The following is a 24,258-nucleotide window of genomic DNA, read 5'->3' as shown; positions in this document are numbered from 1 at the left end:
CATCCACTGATATAATTGGCCAGTGTTTCTTCAGGGATTTCTTAACCAGATTAGACTTGGTGTGAAATGTGCTAACATTGGCTTTTATGAGGCATCTCTGTGTATTGGTTTTATTGTAACCCCCATGCAAAGAACCATGATTTAATTCCAGCCAGTTACTGTTCAATATTTACAGGATCTGAATTATTCCTAAGTATGCAGAGATATTGAGAAAATGGCTAACTTTCCTTCAGGTGGATTGGGTGGAAACTCGAGGCATGCAAAAATGTATTGCGATCTGTCTCTTTTTTGTAGAGGGTAGTGCCTAGACATGTTCCTTCTTGTAGAACATCACATCAAGAAAATAATTTTGTGTACGCTCTATTTGATAAGTGAATTGACAGGACCGTCAAAGCTATTCAAATGGGTCATCATTTCTAAAAGAAAAACATCCCTGGTGTCATTCCAGATAAGGAATATATCATCAATAAAACATTTAAAGAAAATTATTTTCTGTTGGAATAAAGAGAATACTTGTCTACTCTCGTACTCAGCCATGTATATATTTGAATAAGCTGGTGCAAGCTTCGATCCCATGGCAGTCCTGGAACATTACATATAGTAATCTTTACCATACATGAATTAGTTGTTTTTTAATATCAACCTGGTCAAATCCAACAGAAATTCAATTGGTGGATGGTCAGTGGGACAGTGTTCAAGACTTAATCTCTGGTATCCCTAATATAGCTCAACCCTTTGATCACAATTGGTCACAGTATAGTGTCAATGTATACAGCTAATGGTTGTAGTAAGTAGCCCCTGGCAAAAAATATTGTTCTCCCTAGTGGGTGCAAAGGGTCCTTATGGATCTTGGGAGCGTATATATTATTGGGCTTTACTGGGCAATCAACCTTTAGATAATCAACTATATCTTGCTCTAACCAATTATTAGAGAAACCCATATTAATCAAATCCCATCAATCTACATTTTGATCTTATCTGTCCGATTGTAGTGCAACTTTACATAAATCTTAGTATTAGATACATGGTTGGGTATTTCTTTGTCATAATCCAACCAGTTCTGGATGACAACTGAACCCCCTTACCTTATCTGCAGGTCTAAAGACTAAATTTGTATAGTCTCTTAGACTTTGTAGGGCCGTTCTCTCCTCCTTAGTCAAGTTGTCAACATTCTTGTGCCCATATTGGTAGAGATGTCATGCTCAGTGAGTCTTAAAAATGTTTTAAGACTATTGTTATTTGAAGAGGGATCAAATAAGGAATGCTTTTTAAGTTTAGTTGGTTCTCCGCCCTCCTTCCATAATGTGGAAAAATAATCCCTCAGTCGAACCTTTTGACCAAATTTGTAATGATCTATACCCCATCTAAAGTTATTGTGTCTAAATGTTGACACAAAACTATGGACCTCATTCAGAGGCGATCGCTAAGGAGCGATAGGTCGCACCCAAAGTGATCAAGAATATGCAAAATGCGCACTCAGTCACAACACACATCGTAAGCGTGGAAACACCCACAACAATGAAAGCACACCTTCTATCTCTATGGCCTAATTCAGAATCAGTCGCAGGTGGCAACCTACGTCTGCACGATTAACACCTGTTACATTGTTAATTGCCTACAGACATCGGTTGAGGCAGAAACCATTGCCAGCACTCACAATGCTTAAGGTAGACCCTGGGCTACCCTTAGCTCTGCGAGCACTAGCATCATTATTGCAATGAGATCACATGTGTGATGACTCACTCAGTAATATATGCATGCCCTTAAAACACCCTTTTTAAGGTCAACCACAACTGCGTGCACACCACCACACCCCCGTTCACAAGCACCTTCCCCTGTAACCACCCACAAATGGCACGAAATGTCAATCACAGCTACGACTTCGTAGTGACTAGTGAGCAAGAGGATTGCGGTCGGGAAGACAGGCTTGCGCACATGCACTGCCATGTACACGCATGCGCTACGACAAATCTCTCCATGCGACCGCCTCTGAATTAGGTCCTAAGTCCTCTCAAAAGCAACTTCATCTCTGTATCAGTAAGGGGAGTACTTGACAGAATAAATAGGAGATCTAGATTTTCTTCCGTCTTTCCCTTCTTCTTGTAACCCCCATCAAAGCGTGTATGATATTTGCCTCTTTGAGGGCTGGATAGTTTGTTGGCCTAAAACACACACTTGGGGGTCTACTCTCAGGGTTGTCTGAGTCAGAAATAGATACTGATGACACTGTATTCAAAGTGGATAACCCATTTATTTGCTCTAAAGAATCCGCAAGACCTCTGGGGCCCTGTTACCCCGAGAACCACTTGTATACAGTGTGATTTTTATAATCTCTAACAACTGTTGATAATTTTTTACACTTAACAGATACTTCTTTGTATATGTATCAACTTGAGCACTGAGTTTATCAATCCATTTTTCAGACTTGCCATTAACGAGAGTCTCTTCATGAGCCCCATTAAACTGTCTAATCTCCTTTTTAGTACTTTTGAGTTCAGACCCAACTTCTTCAACCACAAGGAGGATAAGGTCTATATATATATATAAAATGCTGATCTATTGGTATGTTGTCAAGTAGTCAACAGTGACTATGTCACCAATTACTATTTCAACCTCAGTACACCGGAATACCAATATGGTCTAAATGTTACTTCGATCATTTCACATGTGTGGTTTTAATAACTTTAAACATGTTGATTAATGGCATTTTGAAAAACACCTGCATGGGTGAAATATTCAAGCAGCATTTCAGTCATGCTGGGATCCCGGCATTGGCAAACTGAGGTAGACATATTGACTGGTGACATTGGGGTCTATGTACTAAGGAGCTGTCCAGGAATGATGATGTTCGTCCATGCAAGATGACGTTTTGCCTCTTTCTGAGTTCCGTTTTTTTGGAGGGAAAAATCCGAACTCCACGTGCAAACTCGAACCTATCCGAGCCTGCACATCCCTAATATAAATATATATTTTTTAATCTCTCGTTATGATTTACTGTAGCACTCTTATTAATAAGGTTTCCTTTCTCTTAGTACTCTTGAGTTCTACTAAACTTTTCTTACATTGCAGTGCTGAGATGCCAACAACTGTGCAAGATATGGGTGCTTATGTAATAGGTTGTGAGCTGCAGCCGCTGTGGGAACTCCTGCGAGTCTTCCCCTTTTTTTAAATGGCAATCATTTTGAGGCAAAAGCAAGCTCGCAACATATTACACAAGCCCCATGGTTTTCATTGTAATTTATACATGCACAATAACGTTGCATTATACTCACTTTTCCTTTTTTATTTATCCTAGAATTACATTCACCATTGCAGTCACTGCCTGACATTTAATATTCCCTTGCCATCTTATTTTTTTTCCAATTGTATTCCATTGACTGTGTTATTAGCATAGTAATTACCAAGGCCTAGATGCATAACCCTACATTTATTTACATTGAATTTCATCTGTCATTTCATGCCACAATTTGCCATATGTGATTTAATGGTTAATTTAAGTCCTAAATTAGGCTGTACCAAACAGTAGAAGAAGGAAATGTAAAAATCTAAATGCATGAAAACAGTTCTAGGGGCAAATTTATTATTGACCTAATTTTAGCCCCAATTATTATAATTTCTTTTCACTGCATATTGTGGCAATAATAAATTATTTATTGTGATGATTAATCAAAGTTTTCCTGTCTGTACACTGGCTATGATAATAGCCTGTTCCTGCAAAGTTTAAAAGGTAAAGTGATATTATACAATCACTTGACATCTGGGTACAAACTCTCCAGAGATGCTGATGGCCACACATGTGCAAGTGGTCACTCCTGGAGAGGAATCTCAATGCTCTATCTCTGAAACAAAAATGCAAAGTTGTAGCCTATAGGCTACAGTGGGTAATGTAATCAAAAGATCAGGAGGCAAGCTCTGATAAGCTAAGCTTTTAGGAACTATATTCAGCCATTTTTATTATTTATTTATTAACAGTTTCTTATAATAGTGCAGCATATTCCGTTGCACTTTACATTTGGAAACATTAATAAACAAAACTGGGTAGTAAAAGACAGACAAAGGTAAAAGGGCCCTGCTTGCAAGCTTAAGATCTATAGGGAAATATGTATTGATATACAAGAATAGACAAAGGTAAAAGGGCCCTGCTTGCAAGCTTAAGATCTATAGGGAAATAGGTATTGATATACAAGAATAGCTGCTACATGTTGCAAATTGGTAAAGCCAGATTGCAGAGGTTCTTGGTGGGCTGCATGATCCAGTCACACAGTAATGCTTGAAGGTTTGGAAACTAGTGGAAAGTCTGATAGTGTGTGGGAGGACATTCCACATTGAAACCTATGGGGACTGCTGAGGTGATCAAAAATAGAGGAAACACAGCAGATATCAGAGATATCAGTTCCAGTACCATCTTAATACATAAGGTGATACTTAATTACTGCTTCTCTTTTGAATTTTTTCTGCCACATCAAATATGTAGGAGCATTTGTAGTTTGCAGATGGCTTCTCCTATGAATGGAGATTAGGCTGGCACCCTAATATGCAATAATTATAACCAATAGGAAACACAAAAAGGTCTAGTATATCCAATTTAAATAGATAAAGCAGTTGCCATTTGAAAATCATGATGTTTGACCTAATATAATGCATTTCATACTACAGAACAAATACAGCAAAATCCAGAAGAAAGAGATGTGTCACTTATATTTTCTACAGTATATGCTGTATTTACATACATTTAACCTTCAGAATGCACAGTATATTGTTACTGTAAATTTAATATTGATACTATTTTTGATTGACTAACTTTTTAGGTTAATTATTTGAATCACTTTTGCTTTGGCTAGAATTAACAGAATTAGAATTATACAGTAATTCCTTGTTCTAGAATATACAATTATTGTTTTCTATGTTTTTCTAGAATACAACTGAATAATGTGCCACTATGCAATTTAAATCAAGCAGAGTTATGAATTAAAAAATGTCAAGTTTCTGGAAAACATAAAATATTTATTTTATTGTTGTTTACACCTCATGCAATGTGTTCATTTCAAAAACATTTTTAAAAGCTATAAAACATGCTGGGTGACCAAAATATAAGAAATCCCATGTTCACTTTTATATCTGTGACGCAGAACATTACATGTAAAACCTGCTTTTCTTGTTTATTATTCATGCAGGGAATCACAATTAAGATGCAAATTTCCTTTCCATTGTGAAATTTATGACAAGGAAAGTTGCTTGTCCAAGGTCACACACAGTCAGTAGCACAGACGGGATTATGGTATGGCCATTCCTATGCACACAGTGTGCTGTCAGTGCTTTATGTTTCTAGGATCTTGCATCTCAAGTTGCAGCATTATAGTACTGCAATGAGAACATTTTTCCGATCACTTCAGTGCACCACAGTAATTCTAATATAATAAGTCAAGGTGCAGTAAAAATCCAAAGCAGTAATGCAAATTCACTAAATTAAAACAGTCTTGTAAACTCTATCGGCCATGAACCTTTATCCTGTTGTTCTATTAATTCTAAAGATTTATTGTATCTATATAATAATAATAATAATAATAATAATAAAATTAATAATAATTATGATTATTATTATTATTATTTCTCTTCATGAACTTATGCTGTTATTTAACCCCTTCACTGCTGAGGGTTTCCACGCTCGCGTTAAAGCCATGATTTTTGTAGGTCTTTGAATTTTCAGAAAATACCATTAGTCTTTTTAGTCATTTTAATACATAAAAATACTCATTTGGCCTAACAGGTGTTTTTAATTTCAAGAAAGGTAACCAAAAGTGAACATGATATTCCTTTCATCTTATAAACACCAAAATAAACATTTTGTGGTATATTTACTAAATTGCAGGCTTTTAGAAGCGGAGCTGTTGCCCATAGCAACCAATCATTTTCTAGCTATAATCTTCCTGAAAGTTCTAGATAAATCATAAGTAGAATCTGACTTCTAAAAACCCACACTTTAGTAAATATACCCCATTGTGGTTCTTGTTTAGCCAATAATGCCCCTTTTCAAAATATTAAATAGTAGGATCTTGTGTTTAGGTTTTGACAAAAAAAATCTGCACTTGAAACGAAAATGTATGGTTTTTTTTTCAATTTTCATTAAGTCTATTCAAACACTTCCTATGTGTAGGAAGAATATGACAGCCAAACATGGCCTACCATTTTATAAACCAGATAAATTACTGCATTAAATAAAGGATCACTATTTTATTTGATACAAGATGGAGCAGATAAGGGCTTTAGATACTCCCATCTGTGGGGAATTTTATTTTTTAGTACTGTGTCAGTTATTTTCTGTTTATCACCAGACAACAACTTCTAAGGGGGCACATTGTTCAAGACAGAGTAATGCCTTGTGTGTGCAGGCCAGTACGGGGAAGATAGGGCACCATGTACCCTTCCCCCATTTATTGAAAAAAATAGTGCTAGCCAATATTGTCTGGTGATCACAAGTGATCACCAAATAATAACTATTAAGGGGACCATAATTTGAAAGAGAGGAACTCCCCAATTTCATACCTATTTATATACAAATGTACATCTGTTTTCTGTAGCACAGATTAATATCATCTGGTAATCAAAGGTACTAGCTACAATTAGGCCACATAATTTAAAAGACTGGCATCGTAGCACTGGGCATGCTGATTCAGAGACCCCGTCCCCCACACATATACATCAAATAAATATTCCCAGTTTCTTGGTGCATCCTAGTTGCATCACATTGCAACTTATGTGCTAGAATAGTCTCACAGAACATGGTGCAACAAGAGGGGCTATTTGGTGTGACTGTAACAAAGGTGTTGGAGGACATATCTGTAGAAGTAGAATGATTGATCCTTTAGGGGTCTATTTACTAAGCAGTGTTAGGAGGCAGAGTGAAAAGTGATAAGGTGTCAGCCAATCAGCTCCCAACTGTCATATTTCAAACACAGCCTGTGAGATGACAGTTGGGAGCTGATTGGCTGGCACCTTATCACTTTTCACTCTGTCTCCTAACATTGCTTAGTAAATAGACCCCTTAGTCTTATTGATAGATTGGAAAAGTGTTAAAAGTTTTCAACCTGTTCCCAAGTGTCTACAGTAGTTAAATGGATTTTAACACCAACTAAACTGAAGTAAATTTGCAAGATTAATATTTTGCTTTGAATCATCTGATGCCAACCACTACTTACTCATTGCTTTTCCTATAAACCTTCTTTGTTCTATGAATCTGGAATAATGAAGTTAAACATTCAATTGAAAATGAATTAACTAATCACCAAAGCAAGTCATTTTCTGATTTCCACCACCAAAAAGCTGCTATTAGTTTTACAATTTTTGTCATGAGGAAAACTTTGTCAACCATTATGTCCTCATCTATATTTTGTTTTATGATTACTTTAGTTCCCTCTTTGCCTGATGAGATCACCAAGCAAAATCCCCTGCACTACAAATAAATCATGGAGTCCAGAGATTGGGGGAGATCGCCCCCCAACCTTGAATCCTTGAAATCAGGGGCACTAATTTTAGAAAAAGGGGAGGCCTCTTTCAAATGATGGGTCCCCTTAGTACTTATTGTCAGATGATCACCTATTATCATCAGACAATGAACACCAGATAATTTTACCCTGAGTTATGGAAAATAGCCTTTTTCAGTAAATGGGTGGGAGGACATTACGTGCCCTATTATGTCCATAATTATGCCTATAAATATGGATCACTTACATATGAAAGTGGGGAGTCCCCTTTTTCAAGTTATGTGACCCCAGCTATCAAAGTTGCCTACTGCTATAGAACAAAATTGTTTTCCATAAATAGGGGAAAGGCACATTGTGCCCTATCTCTACCACACTGGCCTGCACACATAAGGGCACCCTGTCTTGAAAGAGAGAAGTCTCTTCTTTCCAAAAATATGCCCCTCAGTAGTTATTGTCCGGCGATTACCACACAGTAATTGAAATAGTGCACTAAAAAGAAAGTTTTTCATGGGTAAGGGGCGGGGAGTTTGTAATCTACCCAATTTTGTGCCAAATAAAAAAAGTGATCCCTCATTTAATGCACAAGGTTGTTTAGTTTATAAAATGACAGGTTATATTAGACTAGCATATTCTTCCTATAAGTAGGATGCATTTAAACCGAGACAGCGGAACATTTTTAAAAATGCATTTTCATCTGAATTGCAGTTTATTTTGTCAAAACCACTACATACTGTAAAATTCTGCTGTTTACTATTTCTGAAAGGTGGTATATTGGCAAAACATGGACCTCAAATAATTTGTATGTGGTGTTTATAAGACAAAAAAAATGCTTTTGGTTCCTTTTCTTAAAATTTCAATATAAAATACTTTTTGGAGGGGCATAAGGGTTAAAAAAAATGTGTTAAAATGAGTAAAAGGACTACTGATATTTTCTGAAAAAATTAAATTTTCTGAAAAAAAAAGATATAATTTGTGTGGATACCACATAAAAATATCAGTGATATTCATGTTGGAATGTGACGAGTGCTAACATCAGAAAATGGCCACAGCACATGGGTGAAAAAACCCTCAGAAGAAAGGGAATTAAGGAATGAAGGCAAATCCAGAAGTTTAGTCCAACATTTAATAAGCATGGTTTTATAAAATGTTTTTAAACAATGTGTGAAGTAGTATTAGGGTGGGCGTAAGGGTAGATATACAGTGTCAAGTAATGGTCAGAACTCTAGACAGGTTATTGACTCAGAAATACATTTCTCTATTTCACTCCTGCTAAACACAGATTATGCTAGATATAATAATGCTATGCAGTTAGAGAGATGTGATGTAGAGCCTTCTCTCCAGTGCTCCTTAAAGGAGAGGGGTTTCACTGTAATTACATCATAAAGTCACTGGCATTCCCTGCATCTACTCAATGGGTAATACAGTATTTTTAAAAATGCTTCTCACCATCAAAAAGTAGAAAAGAGATACAAATGTAATGCCTATATATTGTTATTGATAAATGTCACACAGTTTTCTGGAAACTAATTTTAATCTTCTAGTTAAAATCAATACATTTTCTATTAGGTACTGTATCTCAGGGATAGAAAATGCCATCTACTGCAAAATGTATATCTCATTTCAAATGAGACTATTTTAAACAATAATCATATTCTATTTATGTCTCATCATTTTTAGTTATCTATATCACAAAAGTCATATAACTCTGCTGCTGCAATAAACACTTAACCTTTTTAGAGCATTATGAATAACATATAATTGTGCTCATACTTTATAATATTACAACATATGTGGATACAGTATATGTTACAGAGTTTCTCTTGTTTATCTGCATTTAGATTTCTTATGGAAATCTTCTAGACATACTGTAACCCTGTAACAATATTGAGCAAGGATGAACAATTTAGGACATAACTAGATTGTTTATACTGTATACTGCTTTTATACTTGCACACAACTTATGTAAGTCTGACCATTTGCAGAATGCCAGCACTTTATATACCACTGTGCTTAAGTGTAAGAAAGACAGAAATCAAAAAAAGCAGAAATTAAGAATATAAATGGACAGCTACAGCAATGTGATGTAGATAATAGTTGGATGCTATAAAAAAATATAACACAGTATAAAGGCATCAGTATAAAACAGCAACATTCTGTTTTATATTGCTGAGTGTGCATAAAAGAAATTCCATCAAGGCCAATCTTTAATAAATTCTAGCAAGAAAAAACTTCCAGGTAGGCTGCTGACTATTTAACCTCACAAGCAGAAAAAAAAACTTCCATAAATGGCAATCGCATTCATTCCATGAATTAATCACCCAAATCATACTATTTACAGTTTAACCCTTAAATTCTGATGTATTGTGATACTGTATATGCCATTACATTTACTAAAGGTATTTCTTACAAAATAATTGCATATTGAATTCTCTATATTGCAGCCAATAACTTTATTATGGCACTGTCTCCAGATTTGCTAGAGGACAATGGACAGTTTTGTCCTATTTGGTGCCTAAGCTCTCATTGCAGCCATTCCCCAACACTTGAACCAACTTCCCCTTTTCCTCCTTTAATAGTAAGTTTTCATCATACAGTGACTAAAGAGGTAAGTACAGGGCAGTCAGTGTGTGCTCCAGTAAAAAGCTCCACAATCCCATTCAAAACACATGTTCTGTTCCTTTAACCAGGAAGATGACTAGGCAATTTCTGGCACAGTGTCAATTGCTTTGCCAGCTCCCAGAAATCCTGGAAGAGTTGAGTGTTGAGATCCCAGATGGTAAGGTAACCCAAATTATGCATTGCAAAAAACTCAGTTTTACTGCAACATATTACTACACTTTTAATAAAATGATTGTCCCATACCTGTAGTTAGTGTCCCTTGTTGTAATGAAACATGCCTGTAAGATCAGAATTATAGTAATAACAAAGGAGAGGAAAGACCCCACTAAGTATGCCCATCATTCACCTATCTCATTGTGGAACATTAAAATTTGTGCAAAAATCCTGGCACCATGCCTAAATACAGTCTTACTTTATCTGGGCTATGACAAACAATTTGGCTTTATCACTGGTCATCACAAGACAATGCCAGATGCATTATTAAACTCATTCACTTGATAAACACTCAAATAACTCCATCACTTTCTCTAGATGCAGAGACAGCATTTGTCTTCTATCCTAGAAACTCTTCATAAGTTTAAGTTTGGGCTGATTTCCTTGAGAAATCCAAGCACAATATTTAAATTTGTCTGAGTGTCAATAAACATGAGGTGCGAGGCAAATGGTGCAACTTAGAAGCACCACCACAGATAGCTATTCCTAGACTTGTGTACATTTACCTAAATGTAACATCTTATTTACATAGTAGCCACATATAAAATAACCTTTAGTTTACTAGGTACTGAGGATTAGTATTTTTGCTGCAAAGGAATAGATATAAAGTCACAGATTAAGCACAACAATGCACGGTGTGAAGCATGGCATGGCTCACTTGTACTGGCCCTCCATCTTTTGCCTTTTTACATAGGATTACATCTCAATAGCACATACAGTAGCAGCTGCATGCATTGCCTGTGTCCAGGGTACCCATGTATTGTCATTTGTTGCATCATTAGTGATGCTACTGACAAATATTTTGGGAATAGGTCAGTGTGGAGACATATGACATGGCTTATTCATAAAGTCTGTGGCTTGCCAAATGGGATAGATGTATGAGGACACATCCTTATTATATCCTTGATATAAGAAATGACATGAGACAGGAGTGCCCTTGGGCCACTATTAGAAAAAGAATTAAAAAAAACATTCATCCACATGCACATACAAAAACTCATATAATGTATACTATAGGCAATACCTGATGCCTACTAAACCAAATAGGATATATGACTTACACTTTCCTTATGATGGATCTAATTGGTATAACCCTTCTTAAATGGAATATCTGCCTTAGATACTCCACATGTGATAACTTATTGACCTTTTCAGTTTTGTGACCAAGCTTCCATTCACTTACGAAACCCATGTTTATTACTTCTGAGTTTACCATTTATGGGACTAGACCAGTGTTCCTCAAACCTGATCCTCATTGCCCACTCACAGTCCAGGTACTAAGTATATCCATTTATGAGCACAGTGACTTAATTAGTACTACAGTCAGTTTGATGTACATGTACATGCAGAAGCAAGCATAGCCCTAATGACTGGACTCTAAGTGGGCCATGAGGACTGGGTTTGGGAAACACTCCACTAGACAATCGCACTGACAAACCAAATATGTTTTACATGATAGCCAGTCATTTTTCTCTGGATAAAGATTCCTTTTATGGATTAATAACAGTATAAACTCTGGATATCTTTCTGGATCTCCTCTATTTTGAGAATCATAATGATTTGTTGACATTGGTAGATATTCTTAATTGTTAAAAATACTACACTATGCTAGCTAATTTATGCTATTTTTGTATGTTTGTATGTATGTATGTATGTATTTATAAGAAAAATAAAACTGTTAATGCTAAGAGAATAATCACAAAGATTCAGAGCTAAAAGTAATATATTCATTGGGTGTATTATATTATACATAACTACAAAGAATGCTCTCAAAATCTATTTAAGTGCCAATTCAATACTATAGATAGCATAGGGACCACTGCATGCAGTCTTTCTACTTGGAATATTTGGTGAAATACAAAAATTAAGCAAAGTAGATACTAATTTTACTCTACAATATATTGTTATTACAGTTTCATTTAAAGATAGTTAACATTATCAAAAAGTTTACTAAATTCCAAATCATAGTTCCTGTTGGAGTAGCTTTGACAAAACAGGATCTTGATATTGAAAATAACAAATAAACAGTATTTGAGTAATTATTTGTTCTCCTTCACTGAATTCTTTTAATTTTACGATTCTTGCAAAAATGTAACCTTGTTTATAAATAATTTCTAAAAAATAATAATTATAACAGTAATAATAATATTAAAAATTAAAATGCAGAAGTCTGCACTAAACAACATACTATATTTACAGTGCTTAATTAATATGCTGATTACCATTGCTTTAATATATCGGTAATAGAATGTTTGAGGTATATAGCATTAATTAACAAATAGGCAAATACATTATGATTACAAGTAAATTTGCATTGAAGTTCATTGTCATGAAAATTATACATGCATTTAAAAAAATTCAACATACATTCTATTATTTTTTAATAGTGTCTATAATTACTGCATTGTATATAGACTGCATACATGCAAAAACTCAGATCTATTATTCTACATATGCATGACCACATTACAGCAGAGCATTTAATATCATAAGAAGCCACAAAAAAAGTTTGTTTGAAAAATAAACTTTTCACAGTAGTTGTGAAACTATATCATGCTAGCATTACAAATGATTTGAAATGGAATGGCAACAATTATGCAGTACTTCCAAAACCTTTTACTATGTGATTAACAGCCACAATGGCAAATATGGAAGCAATATCTCAATATAGGTTACAAAAAAGATCATGTAAATAAAAATAACTCTTACCTTTCTGACACAGCATGCGCCAGCCAAACATGCAATTGTTTTCTATTTGTATCATTAACAACCTTTATTGTCACAGTAATCAATTTATACTGCATTATATTCATGCATTGTACAGTACCAATCATTCCATGTGATATATATATATATATATATATATATATATATATGTGTGTGCTTTTCCTGGACAAAAACAAACATTCTACAGTAATACATTCCATGTATTCACCAAAGGTTAGAAGCTTGAAAACAGTCCAATATATTTTTTAGAGTTGAGTGGTTTGGTTTTGGTTTGGATCTTCCCGTCAAGTTCAGATCTGAAAACGAGGCAAGTTTTGGATACTGTAAAGATGATAGGTGATCAAAAACACACAAGAGCCGAGATTTCAAGAAAGATAACATGTGGCCTCATTCCCAGATCCAAACCTGGCAAGAAAATCCGAGCCAAAACCGAACCGCTCATCTCTAATATTTTTCCAGATGATATGTGTAAACTACTTTTTCTTCCTCTACATACTGTAGTTTCAAAAATATTCATATACAGTACAGTAAATGCATGCTTTATGGATTCTAATGGCAAATTATTGTGGCTATTTACTAAAGCCTGTAACTTTTGCATGCTTGGTGGATCTGATTTGGATCTGTCCCCTACCCAAGTAGGTGTGTGTGTGGGGGGGAGGGGGTATAAGTTTACACCTGATTGGATTTGATAAGGTGAACTAGTGAGCATCAAAAGTTGTATTATGTAATAAATCTTGCAGTAGCAGAAGATTAATAAATAGCTATTTCCTATATTTTTTTAAGTTAATATAAGTGTGGAGGTAGTGACTACACATTGCATTATACTTTTTCCTCTTAAACATGCAAAATAACATATATACAATATGGGACAGAGAAGGCAACCATCTCATAATGTAATTATACATATATGTATATCAGATACTTGTAATAGCTAATATATATTTTCTTCCATCATATTTAGGATTGTATGTTTAAGAGAAAACTCTGGTCTTTTTAAAATGTTACCCCCATTTTTCACTGGCCATCCATTGAATACCGCAGCTATATATTTCCCATAGAAGGGATTTCAGAGGATCTTTTAGCTAAGGGACTGTTGAGTTAAAAAAAAAACATTTGTTTTCCATGTGTTTAAAAATGGTTATTTTACAGTTTTGTTTAGATTTCTGTTTATATTTTTTGTCATTTAAAATGCCATTGATTGATATCTCTGTCTTCTGCAAGGTATATGAAACAAATCAAGCATTATATGCATGTACTGATGATATTTGATACGACTTTCAAATACATTTTCTTGGACAAATCAATGTGATAATCTTTAACCTGCACAGAAATCCTGGAGTTTGCACTTTAGCCATTTAATCAATTAAGTATGAACAGTTGGATACAGTAGGAGGTAGCTGATTGACAGAAATGTATGCCTATGCAAGTACTCAGAGAAAAATTAAAAGTACAGAGGAAGTACATATATACAGTATATATATATATATATATATATATATATATATATACATATATATATATACAGTCAGGTCCATAAATATTGGGACATTGACAGAATTTTCATATTTTGGCCTCTATTCACCACCACAATGGATTTGAAATGAAACAAACAAGATATGCTTTAACTGCAGACTTTCAGATTTAATTTGAGGGTAATTACATCCAAATCAGGTGAACGGTGTAGGAATTACAATGGTGTCTATATGTGCCTCCCACTTTTTAAGGGGCCAAAAGTAATGAGACAAACTATACAATCCTAAATCTAACTTTCACTTTTTAATACTTTGTTGCAAATCCTTTGCAGGCAATTACAAACTGAAGTCTGGAACGCATAGACATCACCAGACACTGGGTTTCATCCCTGGTGATACTCTGCCAGGCCTCTACTGCAAATGTCTTCAGTTCCTGCTTGTTCTTGGGGCATTTTCCCTTAAGTTTTGTCTTCATCAAGTGAAATGCATGCTCAATCGGATTCAGGTCAGGGGATTGACTTGGCCATTGCATAACATTCCACTTTTTAGCCTTAAAAACTCTTTGGTTGCTTTTGCAGTATGCTTCGGGTCATTGTCCATCTGCACTGTGAAGCGCCGTCCAATGAGTTCTGAAGCATTTGCCCGAAACACTTCAGAATATTGCCCGAAACACTTCAGAATTCATTCTGCTGCTTTTGTCAGCAGTCATATCATCAATAAATACATGGGAACCAGTTCCATTGGCATCCATACATGCCCATGCCATGACACTACCACCACCATGCTTCACTGATGAGGTGGTATGTTTTGGATCATGAGCAGTTCCTTTCCTTCTCCATACTCTTCTCTTCCCATCACTCTGGTACAAGTTGATCTATGTCTCATCTGTCCATAGGATGTTGTTCCAGAACTGTAATGGCTTTTTTAGATGTTGTTTGGCAAACTCTAATCTGGTTTTCCTGTTTTTGAGGCTCACCAATGGTTTACATCCTGTGGTGAACCCTCTATATTCACTCTTGTGAAGTCTTCTCCTGATTGTTGACTTGGACACATATACACCTACCTCCTGGAGAGTGTTCTTGATTTGGCCAACTGTTGTGAAGGGGTTTTTCTTCACCAGGGAAATAATTTTTCTGTCATCCACCACAGTTGTTTTCCGTGGTCTTCTGGGTCTTTTGGTGTTGCTGAGCTCTCCGGTGCATTCTTTCTTTTTAAGAATGTTCTAAACAGTTGATTTGGCCACACCTAATGTTTTTGCTATCTCTCTGATGGGTTTGTTTTGATTTCTCAGCCTAATGATGGCTTGCTTCACTGATAGTGACAGCTGTTTGGATATCATATTTAGAGTCGACAGCAACTGATTCCAAATGCAAATGTCACACCTAGAATCAACTCCAGACCTTTTACCTGCTTAATTGATAATGAAATAACGAGGGAATAGCCCACACCTGTCCATGAAATAGCTCTTGAGGTGATAGTCCCATTACTTTTGGCCCCTTAAAAAGTGGGAGGCACATATAGAAACTGTTGTAATTCCTACACCGTTCACCGGATTTGGATGTAATTACCCTCAAATTAAATCTGAAAGTCTGCAGTTAAAGCACATCTTGTTAGTTTCATTTCAAAGCCATTTGTGGTGGTGAATAGAGGCCAAAATATGGAAATTCTGACAATGTCCCAATTTTTATGGACCTGACTGTATATACACAGTATATATATATATATATATATATACGATGCATGTGATATTTAAAAGAAAAACATGACAGGTGTGTACATGTAGGAGATTTCAAAGCTATGGTTGATTGATTATAGTTTTGAAATCCTTATGCAAGTGTCCACTCAGTTGTATAGCTAAACCTAATTTATACTTTTCTAAAACAATTTATTACTATGTAATTTTTTAATATGTTCTATTCTGAACTTGATTCATGGAATCAGTATAAGATATTTATTGTTGTGTTTTAGAACTACTACATTATGTATTCTTGTTAACTTTTTGGTTTAATTCTAGGATTGTGAATCCTTTAATTCCATAAATAAAGACCTACTTTTAATTACTTTAAATTTTATATGGAAAATACAGCAAAATTGGTTATTTTGAAAATATAATCCTTGGTTAGATACAGTAGAGTATCTAACAGCGGTACCTGTCTAGCAGAAGTATCTATTTACACTGGACCTGTATTTTCAGCTGGCTTTCTCTCTGCCACTACCATCATGTCGTATTGTCAATGTCAGTGGTTTGAAATAACTGGCATGAATAGCCTGCTCAACTGTTAAAAAATTGTTTATTTTTATTAACTAGAATCTTTGGTTGCCTTTTAAGAGAAAGTACCAGGATAATCCTTATGAAAAAAGTTGCAAGTTTTATATATATATAAGTGAGTACTTTGTGTCTTAATCCATTACACAATTTTGTAACCATGTATGCTGAAGAACAATTGTTTGATACATGAAACTCAGAATTGATATATGGTATACTGTAAGTCAGATAGAATGTTGATGTTTGAAATTAAGATAGTAGATGGTATGTTAAACACAAATGTATTAATCTAGGAAATGTAAACTATAAATAATGTTATGAAGTAATACTATATAGTACATGTAGTAATAAAAGAGTGTAATAATATAAATCACACAAAATAGCCCAGTGACGATTACTGTTAACTTGTACTGAAAAGATGAGTTGTTATGCTTCTAAAAAGATTGTTAACATACTCATAGTGAGAGGATAGTTATTTTATCTTAAATTAAATTTAAAGGGTAAAAACAATATTTATTATTTGTAGGAAAATGCAAATTGTGATTTTTTTTGGATAAGTATTAATTGTAAGATTTTCTTTCATTTCAAGTGGGTTAAATGTGAGGTGCCCAAAAAGTGCACAAGATATCATGGTTCTTAAAAGGCACATTCAAATATATTAATTTATCCCAAAAATCACAATAGCTGATTTTTTTTCAGAAATAGTCCCTTTAATTTATATTTTACCTTTGAATTACTAATGTTGCAAACATGACCTTTCTTTTGATACTCCAGTATGACCTGCAGTTAAATCAACATTTTTTTGTGTTTCTCAAGAATTATTAAAATTAGTAATATATTGATCTTACCTGTCACTATAGGCAGCTGCAGTGGCTGTTGCAGGTTGGGCATATCGGTAGGCTGTGTAACCACCCTGAAATAGAAGGTAAGTCCCATATGTAATAGCAAATCATTTTAAACACATCTTTTATTTGCAACTGTGTTACTAAAAAAGGAGTAAATATTATAGACAACACAATGAAAATGCAGTGTTTACAGACATTTATAAATATGGAAAGGTTTCACCAACACACCTTTAGTGGTCTATTTATTAAACAAACAAAACACTTTTATTCTGGTTTTTAGCTTTTTTGATTTCTCAATATTTAAGAAAAAGCAGAGTGATTACAGATGTCTCTGTATTTTCTTTTTGCTTTACATTATGAGGCAGCCTTCATACCTGCAATGAGAGCTGACCAATTCCGACATTTATAAAGATCAGAAAAGTTTAAATTTTTTCATGTTTGTTAAAAACATAATGCAGTTACTAGATGCTGGCACAATTTTATTTTAGCAGTGATAAGCCTCCCTTTACTTATACCGGCAGATGACAAAACTACTCCCCCTATGAATCTGTGATCATCGGCCAGATTAACCAACTGCACCACTAAAATGTGAAGCTTGCAGGCGATGTATTTAACTTGGGCTCATGGCAATTTGGTCAGTTTCAGAAACAGATGATGCGACCAACAATAATAAGGATTCATTTTGCTTGCATTGAGTGAAGCCATTTCTCACCTATGCTCATAAACTTTATAAAAATCCCAGAAAAGAGTGTACAGGAATCACATTACAGATGGTGCTTTGGAACTGAAAAAGAGAAACTGCTCAGTGGTATTTTCTTTTTATTTCCCCAGCACTGAAATCATTTACTGAGTGCCAGCTCTACGATTCTGGCCCATGCATTAGTGCACCAACTCTGCCCTACTCGCTTATCAATTCACATTGAAGAAGTTTTTTGCATTTGCAAAAAAAAATGCTGTTAATTTGGTAAAGAAAAAATTGCAATTGACAGATCCAATAGGTGGTAATATAGGTGCCAGCAATGTGTGATAGAGGTCAGTCCATACCATAGAAAATAATAAGTTTTTTATTTATTAACCAGACAGAACAGGTTGCAGATGACACAGGTTTAATAAACTTTAATGCTGGTATGTACAAATTGTAGGCATATGGTAGATTCACCAGATCCAACCAGGAATATATGGAGTTAATGCAGGTGGTGTGCATATAACAGGAAGCACACACATGTACATACAATAGTGATAGTGACACAGTGGACTGTGCATGGTTTCTCCTATATATGAGAGACATCTCTCCGTGGAGACTCTCAGAGACACAACCTTCTTCTATGGAGGATGGAGCTGAAGATGCACAGTAAAGCCATGCATATTCAGTAGTGCATTGGGGTTTGAAGTTGCACAGTGATGTGCCTTCCACACTATGAGTACCAGCAGCATAGGGAGACAGCCTTGAGCTAAGACCTCTTAGCTTAAGTCTGTCTCTGGTTACATTAACAACAAGACATTCCATATCTTGGCTGCTTCATCAGTAACCAGAAGCACAGGGTGACATAAACAAACATAAATAATACATCAACATTTCAAATGCATCCTAGTCCACATTTTCTTAGAAAGGTATTCAGTACATGTGACATCAGACCTTTGGTTAACATATTAGCAAATTTCTCCTCACTAACTACAAATTTCACACTAACTAAAATGCTATCTACCAGCTCTCTTATGAAATTATGTCTTGAAGCAATGTGCTTAGACCAACCATGATGTTTGGCGCTGGAAAACAAGTCAATTGCACCTTAATTGTCACATTCAATGATGATAGTATCATCTGGTCTAAGAAGACCCAGTTCACCCAAAGTCTTCTTCAGCCACAATACTTCTTTGGCTGTCTATGTGAGTGCCATGCACTGAGCCTTGGTGGTAGACAAGGCAACAGTAGGCTGTTTCTACAAGCCCAGCTGATGGCTACACCTGCCAATGCATACAGGTTTCCAGTACAGGAACACCTTATTCCATCACCAATCACCATAACATAAAGCTTGTAGATCCAAACTTCCAGTTTTTTAAAACTTTAGTTTCAAGCAACTTGTACCCTTCAGGTATCTCAGTATATAGAAGATTTGGTTGGATAAGGAAAGCTCTGGCACTTCCCAATCGGTTCTACAGAAGTAAAATATACATAAACACTGTATATACAGTGTTTATGTATATATTACTTCTGTAGGACTGATTGGGAAGCGCCAGAGGTTTCCTTATACATCTATATTTTCTCTTAGGGAGGTGAGCCCCTATATACCTCACAGGCAGCATCCTAGGTAGGCCCTATAGGCAGTAGCACTACCTTGATCTTTGTATCTATCTATAAAAGATATGGTGCCCATAACTACCAATTAATTAATGACCATTCATCTAAACAGCTCCCACAATAGGTTATGCTACCTAATAAAAATAATACATAGAAAAAGGATTGTGGAGCACTTATGAGATTAGTCAAATTACTCTGGCATGTTGTTCAAAATGTATTGAAAAGTAAACATACCATACAAAAAATATATAGTTAATTTATAGCATATAAATGCATAATATCAACATTAGTCACACATTAGTAATTATGTGAATTAGATAGGTGTAACACCCATCTACTGACAAGAGCCTATATGTATTAGGAAATTCCAAAGTTTATTCCAGTGATGGATTGCCCCTTCAAGGAAAAATAGGTCTACAAATGAAGTTCCACAATAAACATTCAGAAGTAAATTGCCACTTGGGTTTATGAGTAAATAACACTTACTTGGAAGATCCTAATGTCAGTAAATCCACTGGATCATTAAATCAGAATCTGATAAGGACCCGTGCAGTGAATATGTTAAATTCACTATACCCAAAATACTGGATTGAAATAAGTCTTTGTGTGTGAAAAATAAAAATAAATCTATTGCTGTAGACTCTGGGGATTGCACTGTGGTGTGAGGGACTCCAGACAAGACCTGCTGGATATTGACTCCATCATCTGCCAAACGAGAAGAGCTCAGCCAGCCTTTAGGAATTAAATGTGGCTGACATCCATCTAGGCCTGCCAGGCTATTATGTCTACTGGCAGGTGTTTCACGGCATTGTCCAGAGGTCAAGGTCAATACTAATAGATACATTAAATATGGTATCATATAAGAGCTTCATCTATTTAACATTACTATTGTGCCCTGGAATTCTAAGAAGCTGTTGCCTTCAGCATATATGACCTTTAAAACCTTTGGTCTTGCCTCAAATGGTCCTATAAAGACTGACTGCATCTCTCTCTCTCTCTCTCAATCAAGTTTATTTGTACAGACATATATTTTATTTAAGTTGTGGAAGATATGTTATATCGATTTTATAACGTGAATTGCAAAGTTGATATATAATTTATAACAATAAATGTATATTTTAATGTACTAGCAGTGGGCAGTATGTCAGCTCACTGTGGGGTACAGCAGTATGTCAGCATTACAGACTGCAGTAATCCAACAAATAGGAGGTTGTTTATTAAGCTACTAGTGAACCGCTGGGACACCACTGTTCACAAACTATATACTGATTATTGCTTATTAATGACCAGCTTGCTTGCTTTATATGAGTACTCTAGATTGGCAACAAATTGCCACTTGCTAACCAACTAAACAACTAAGCTACATTGTGGACTAAATTATTGGAAGAAAGTATTTTTTTGGACCATAAGGAATGCAAGAAGAAAATAAGGATTTATATATGTAATATATTAAAATTTCTGTGTTTATATGTGTACATGTATAGTGTGAGAATTGTTTATCAGTGTTTTTAGTATATATATATATATATATATATATATATATATATTGTCGTAGCTGAATAATTGGCTGAGACAAGTTCAGTTTAAAATTTAATCACAGCGACGCCATCTTGCGAAAGGCCACAAGACGCCATTTTGAAAATGAGATTGCAAGATGCCATTTTGCGAATGGCCGCCTAAGTGCCATTTTAGGTAAACTCACATTTTAGTACATGTGGCGATAATATTAATAGCACCATGCGATTGCATTTTTCATCATTTCCCATACGCACATTAATACATACAATAGCGCTGTTAACTAGTCGCATATTAGCGAATGCATAGGACTTTGTATGAAACCGCTGTTTTATTAGCTTTATGCGCACGCATCTGCCCCAAGTTAACTAGCGTCCTCATATCAAACTCTGGATACCCACACATTACATATTCACACATAAGGTTCAATAAGCTTTAAAGTGTATGATATAAGTAGGTTCAGTTAGTTTAAATGCTAAGAAATAAAGATATTTGATAACTAAGGTAATATACATGCTAAACCAGTGGTGTTTGGAGTTGTACTGATGCGTACTCTTTTCACAGTATTCCGGTGTTATCGGTGGGGAAGATCGCATCATGCATTCCCGAGTTATGGATCGCAGAGCCTACAAGCAACTAAATGTATATTTTAGAAACAACTGTTAGGATGCTGACGAAGGTGTGAAGAGGAAGACCCCCAGCTGTTAGAGGCAGGGAGAGTCTGTTTGAACCAGCCTGTTAAATGTGCTGTAACAGATGCTTCACCCCTGAGAACCAATGATATCAGCAACAGACTTCCCTTTTGTCCTGTTTATTCTGGGGGGTATAAATATGAGTGCACGAATGCTGATTCTCAGTCTTCGTGCTGAATGCTGAATGACGAGGGGTCTCTTGCTGAAGCCTATCTCTGGGTCCGGAAGCGCCTGCATATGTATACTGTACTTGGGTCTGTATAATTTCCTTTTGCGGCTAAATTATGTCTTGATCAATTGCGTGTAACTGTCTGAACTTTTACCTGAATATCACTTGTGCTTTGGAACCACAGATTCCACGTCTAAGTCTTTATTTATGGTGTGACTGCGTACGCAAATTAGGGTCATCCTTAGGAGGTATAGGCAGGACATTAGAAGGTATAGGAAGGTGTGTATAGAGGTTCTGATCCAGTATCGTTAGTTGGGGGCTCATAGTGAAGTCACTTACCTGCTCACATGGTACATACGGTCATCGATATTTCAGCAAGGGGTGGAGTGGCCACATGCAGGGTTTGCCTGCAACCGCTTTGTGCAGAAAAATCGCTATCCGTCTCCGTGTGAATCAAGGGAGCTGACTAGAATCCAGGGACAAGAGAGGAAAAAGTTTGTTTTCCTCTGTTGATAGAACATTATGTTTAAAGGGGTGTCGCAGTACTGAGTACGTGGCTAAGTCGCAGGTTTGTGCATAGCAAAGACGCACTTTTGCGTACACAGTTAAAAAGCCATTTTACGGTTGTGGGGTAGTCGCATTATTGTGTATGTGGCTGGTCGCACAATAGCGTATACGTACTTCCGGTTGTGCTGCCAAGTGTTTGAACAAAGCCATTAAGGTTTTATTTTTTTTCTATTACCAATATCTGGGTTAATGTGTATTTTTCTGCGCAGGAAAAAAGTGTGTAACAGTGAATATTTGATGAACAAACTTAAGGGTATCGTATGATCCTTAAAGGCTAGGTGCAAGGGTTAGTCTAGCCGTTCGGTAAGCAGCTTTAACGTTCTATACACAGAAGCAGGTGTACATGTTGTCTTTGTTGTAGAGAGTTGCGTGAGAGTAGCTGACATACAAACTCTCATAGGTGTGGAAATTGCCTTACTAAATCTTATCCGGGTGTGGAAGTAGCCTTTTTCTAATCTTATCCAGGTGTGGAAGTTGCCTTACTAAATCTTATCCAGTTGTGTGGGCGCCGCCGACTTAAATCGTCCACAGGTAAGTGAAAGTGTCTTGATTGTCTTTCACCAGTTTAAATCTTTATTGAAAAGCATAGGAGTTGTCTCAGAATGGGAGCCACGCAAACAGTAGAGATGTTAGGCAATGATGTGCTGCTAATGGAGGCGCCGATTGGATCGGCCCGTCGTATCATGCATACCTAATACGGTACTTATGCAATAAGGTATCGTGATTTATGGTTAGTATGACGAGAAAGAGTGATAGACCATTTCCCAGAATTGGTAGTTTCGATAAAAATGTGTTAGACAATGTCCGGGATCACATCAGTTTGATGCGCTCCCGAGAGAAAAAGGTTAAATATTTTGAATGTTTAAAACTGTGGCGCATGAAGGAGATGCGTGGCTTAACAATGTGCAAACGAAGCAAACTAGTGTCACGAGCACATTGTCAGAAAATACATCCGCAACGCTAAATTGCAATACGGGCAAGCCGCAAAATGGCGCGCACGTGCGACAAGGTAGCGTCATGGAGAGTATTGCCAGCAGTTCACGCTCACCTCCCCCACCTTATGTGGATGGAGGTGCAAGTACAGTAACCAAAAATACCCATAAAAATGTAACAAGCAATATGTACCCTCTCTTAAGCAATTATAAAGAAAATGTTCATGATGCAGATGATGAGCCTATTGTAATGTCTGCCATTTCCCATGCTGTGCAGATGTTAGATGCTGCATCACCACAATCATGAGTGGTGCCACCATCTCCATCGGTAACAGCAAGGGAAGTGTTAATGCCCTCTGCACATGTAGAGAAAGTTGTTCATACCATACGTAGCAGCAGCAGACTAAACCCCCAGCCAGGTAATCAGGTCAAAGGTAGCAGCGCTACCAGTCTGCATCCCA

General features: G+C 36.0%; 1 protein-coding gene across 7 annotated transcripts in view; it reads right to left on the bottom strand.

Moving 5' to 3' along the window:
• RBFOX1 (RNA binding fox-1 homolog 1) overlaps window positions 1–24,258 on the bottom strand; it is a 727,152-nt gene that overhangs the window by 54,532 nt on the left and 648,362 nt on the right. For all 7 annotated transcript variants that reach the window (XM_088466739.1, XM_088466740.1, XM_088466743.1 and 4 more), the window contains one exon: window positions 17,627–17,691. In XM_088466739.1, the coding sequence (XP_088322865.1) occupies window positions 17,627–17,691 (65 nt within the window). The remainder of the gene's footprint in view (window positions 1–17,626; window positions 17,692–24,258) is intronic.

Source organism: Taudactylus pleione, unplaced genomic scaffold (assembly GCF_031769625.1).
Source record: "Taudactylus pleione unplaced genomic scaffold, aTauple2 ptg000066l, whole genome shotgun sequence".
Taxonomy (NCBI): Eukaryota; Metazoa; Chordata; class Amphibia; order Anura; family Myobatrachidae; genus Taudactylus; species Taudactylus pleione.
This window is presented reverse-complemented; position numbering and strand designations above follow the sequence as displayed.